Genomic DNA, 3,931 nt, shown 5'->3' with positions numbered 1-3,931 from the left:
AAAAAAAAAAAAAAAAAAAAAGAAGAAAGAAATTCAAATAGTTACCCAGCTGGAAGGCTCACTCCTTAGCACTGGGTCCACCCTCTCACCAGGCACTCAGCACAATCTCCTAATATTGTTGTGGCTGTGAGTTGACTGCCCGCCTGTAGGTAGGGAGAAGGGAAGATTGGCAGGAAAGGGGCACAAGGAAACTCTGGGGTGATGGAAATGTCCTGTATGTTGACCTGGACGTTAGTCAAATGGGGTACATTTGTCAAAATGTACACTTAATAGCTGTACATTTTTACCATGTATAATTACAACTCAGTAAAAACTGAGTATAAATAAATAAGTAGCAAAATTCAATTTATTTTGAAAAACTTATTTTTATTCTGATTTTTCAATGTGTTTTTTACCTCAGTATTCTAGTACAGGTACCAGGAGAGAACACATCAAAATTACGTCTGACCCTCAGCCAGGCTTCCTGGAACGGCTGAGCGAGACCTGGGGCGGGATGTTTATGGGGCTCGTGGCCTTCCTGTTCTCCTTCTACATAATTTTCACCAATGAGGTAAAGTATCTGGGGTCCCCCTGTGCAGGGTGAGAGTCCACACAGTGTCAAAGAGCAAGGGCTGTGAATCCAGAGGGTGGATTTGGTAGTAAAGGGCCTAGATATTATAAAGGAGAAAGAGGGACGCTGAATTCATCAGAATTTTTTCTGATTGTGACCCACCTCACAGCTGATGTAAGCGGAGAGGAGAATGGATCAGTCCATTCACCTGAAAATCCGGGCAGGAGTGGGTAGTACCCACTTCAGGCATGGTTGGATCCAGATGTTTATGCTGGGTCACCAGGAATCTCCATTTTTTCATCTCTTGCCTGTTTTTCTCTGTTGTGGTGTTTTTCTCGGACAGGTTTTTCCTTTGTGGTGGCAAAGGTGGCTCTGGCAACTCAGGCTCACATCCAACCATCTTAGCAATCCCAGAGAAAAGAGGAACCATTTCCTTTTAAATCAATTTAGCAAAAATTGCAGGGAGATCTCTCAGTGTCCTGGCTCGGGTTTCAGTCCTTTGAACCAATCCTCATGGCCAGGAGACACATGTTCTGATGGGCGAGGCCTGGGTCATATGATCTGGACAGCAGTTCAGATTGGCTTATGTAAACCACATGGACTGAGAGAAGGGGAGAGAAGAGGGCAGAGGAAAGTGAGGGAAGGGTACAGGGTAAGCAGAAGCACATTCTCAACATGGGGGCAATGCTGAGACGGGTGGGGGGCTACTAGGAACAGGTGGGGTGGCAGGAAGAGGTCTGCCTGGAAAAGCAGGAATCTTGGGTTCCATTCCTGACTCTTCCACTTGCTAGACCTCAGTTTTCATCCATACAGTGGAGAAATGGGGCTCAATGCTCGCTGAATCCTGCCCTGATACACTGCAATGAGCACAACTGTGTTGAGCCACTCCTGAGATGTTGACATCACTTGCCCCCCTTTGCTTACAGGGCCGTGCATTGAAGACAGCAACCTCACTGGCCGAAGGGCTCTCGCTTGTGGTGTCCCCCAACAGCATCCACAGCGTGGCTCCAGAGAATGAAGGGAAGCTGGTACACATCATCGGGGCCCTGCGGACGTCCAAGGTAGGCTTGGAGGTGGTTGCTGGCCTGTAGTAGCTTAGGGCACATCTCTGGGTGTTGTCTGGTTGAGAATTTGAAAGCAAGAGCCTTGGAGACACACACACATGGGTGTGATTCCCAACTCCACCTCTTAGCACCTGTGTGGACTTGTCATTCCTGAGGCTCATCTGGAAAATGGGGACAATAATGGTAACAAGCTCGTGGCCAGTTGTGAATATTCAGTGAGATTAGGTTGCTGACCTCTTGGCACAGGGCCTGGCATGTGGAATGAACTTCATAAATAGGTGCTCTCATGGTCATGATTAGCATGTATGTCTAGTGCAATGCTAGAAAACTCTTTGATTATTGGAGCCTTCCTGTTATTTGAACACCCAGTGCACTGCTGTGGACATGGTGCCACTGGGCTGTGCAGCCCAAGCCTGTACTACGTGTTGTGGCACCAAGAGTTAAAAACTTGGGACAGGCAGCTTCACTCAGTTCTCCCACATGAAGCAGCATAGAATTCTTCGTTCTTGTCGCTGTTCTCTGTTTTTCTTTCTCTTCCAGTCCAGCTTCCCCTGAGCCGGGGATTCTGGGCTGATGTGAGTCTTATCCTTTATTTTTTTCATTTGTTTGATTCTTTTTGAAGCTCTTGTCTGATCCAAACTATGGGGTCCATCTTCCGGCCGTGAAGCTGCGGAGGCACGTGGAGATGTACCAGTGGGTAGAAACAGAAGAGTCCAGGTGAGCTGCCAGGAAGCAAAACATCAACTGGGGCAAAAGAGGTGCAGGGTTAGGGCAGAATGCAGGTGGCGTTCATGTGATGCCTCTGAAAGTATAAATCTTTCCCAGAGAAAGGAGGAACCACCAAAGTATAAAATCTTCCTATCAGAAAAATGTCAGAGGATCCCAAAATTATTAGCTAGTGATCTTTTATTTGGAGATGGCAAAAAGCCAATGCAGAGTGGCTTTAAGAAGAACAGGGTTGATTAGCTCTCTCATCTGGGAAGTCCCAGGATGCACCAGCGTGAGGTGTGACTGGATCCAGGCCTCAGACAATGTCATTAGGATCGGTGTGCCTCACCCACCTCAGTCTCTGTGCCCAGCTTTCCCATGTGGTGGTTCCATGGTCTCTCCCACCATGGGACAGAAGGAGCAGAGGTGGGCTCCCGGCTTACATCTTGTCAGCTCTAACAGAAGTCCCAGGGCAGACTGTCATCAATCAGGCTGGCATCACCTGGAGCTGGGGGTGGTCTAAGCCCCACCTGAACCACATGGACTGTGAGTGAGGGGTGGGTAGGTGGCTGGAGGAGCTGAAAGCAGCTTCAGGGGGCCTTCCATAGGGCTGTCCTGGAGCAGAGGGTGCAGCCAGATCTCTGAGCCCAGAGGGCAGGCCTGGGCCCCTCCCTGTAAGCCAGGTGGCAGCAGACCTTGGCTCAGGATGAGAAAGCACTTTTCTCCTGTTGGCCTTGGAGGGATGGGCCTGGCTGTCTGCCAGAGAGTAAGAGCCCTGTCCCTGGGCTGGTGCAGACAAGGCTTCTGCTCCATTTGGGGAGTTTGGCCCTATAGGCCCAAGGCTGCTTCCGGCTGGAAGGACTTAGAGGTTAGAATGGCTTGGGGTGACTGGGCTGACTCTGGTGGCTGTCTGTGCTTTCTCTGCAGGGAGTACACCGAGGATGGGCAGGTGAAGAAGGAGACGAGGTACTCCTACAGTGAGTACTGGGCCCCACTGCACGTGAGGTGTCTGCCTGGGGCCGAGGCCAACAGCAGTGGGCTGTGGGAAGGGCGCAGTGCCAGCCATCAGAATCCCTGGGTGCCAGTCCTCAGAGCCCTGCCCCGTCACCCATCCAGGGAGGCCCCAGTGTCACAGACTCAGATGAGAGGACCTGGAGTCAGTGGGCCTTAGCCATGTGGTCACTCTTACCCTGGTTTCTGAGTTGTTCCATCTCCACAAGCAGACACTGAATGGAGGTCAGAAATCGTCAACAGCAAAAACTTCGACCGAGAAATTGGCCACAAAAACCCCAGGTAAGAGCTAGGCCCCAGGCCTAAGCACAGCCCTGCCTACCACCAGGGTAGGTGTCCAGCCCCAGTTTGTTCCTGCATAACAAGACTGAGTTAATTCAATGGAATAATGAAAATGTGGGATGTGGTTTTGAAGCCAAGCCCTGTGCTGGGCACCAGGAACACGGAGGCAAGACCCAACTCCCCTAACACCAGACAAGCTCCCCTCAAACAAGTCACCAACATAAGGCATGGACTGAGTGCTAAAGGGATTTGCACGTACAGTGTCAGGGAAGCATTTGGTTGACAATTATCCAGAGGTGGGAGGACAATCAGGTAG

The 3,931-nt window shown here is 50.4% G+C and overlaps 1 protein-coding gene across 1 annotated transcript in view; it reads left to right on the top strand.

Moving 5' to 3' along the window:
- TMEM43 (transmembrane protein 43) overlaps window positions 1-3,931 on the top strand; it is a 21,763-nt gene that overhangs the window by 4,513 nt on the left and 13,319 nt on the right. Inside the window, exons 2-6 of the mRNA XM_008589205.1 lie at window positions 401-550; window positions 1,477-1,611; window positions 2,237-2,331; window positions 3,250-3,299; window positions 3,546-3,615. Of these exons, the coding sequence (XP_008587427.1) occupies window positions 401-550; window positions 1,477-1,611; window positions 2,237-2,331; window positions 3,250-3,299; window positions 3,546-3,615 (500 nt within the window). The remainder of the gene's footprint in view (window positions 1-400; window positions 551-1,476; window positions 1,612-2,236; window positions 2,332-3,249; window positions 3,300-3,545; window positions 3,616-3,931) is intronic.

This window comes from Galeopterus variegatus, unplaced genomic scaffold, assembly GCF_000696425.1.
Source record: "Galeopterus variegatus unplaced genomic scaffold, G_variegatus-3.0.2 Scaffold5295, whole genome shotgun sequence".
NCBI lineage: Eukaryota > Metazoa > Chordata > Mammalia > Dermoptera > Cynocephalidae > Galeopterus > Galeopterus variegatus.
This window is presented reverse-complemented; position numbering and strand designations above follow the sequence as displayed.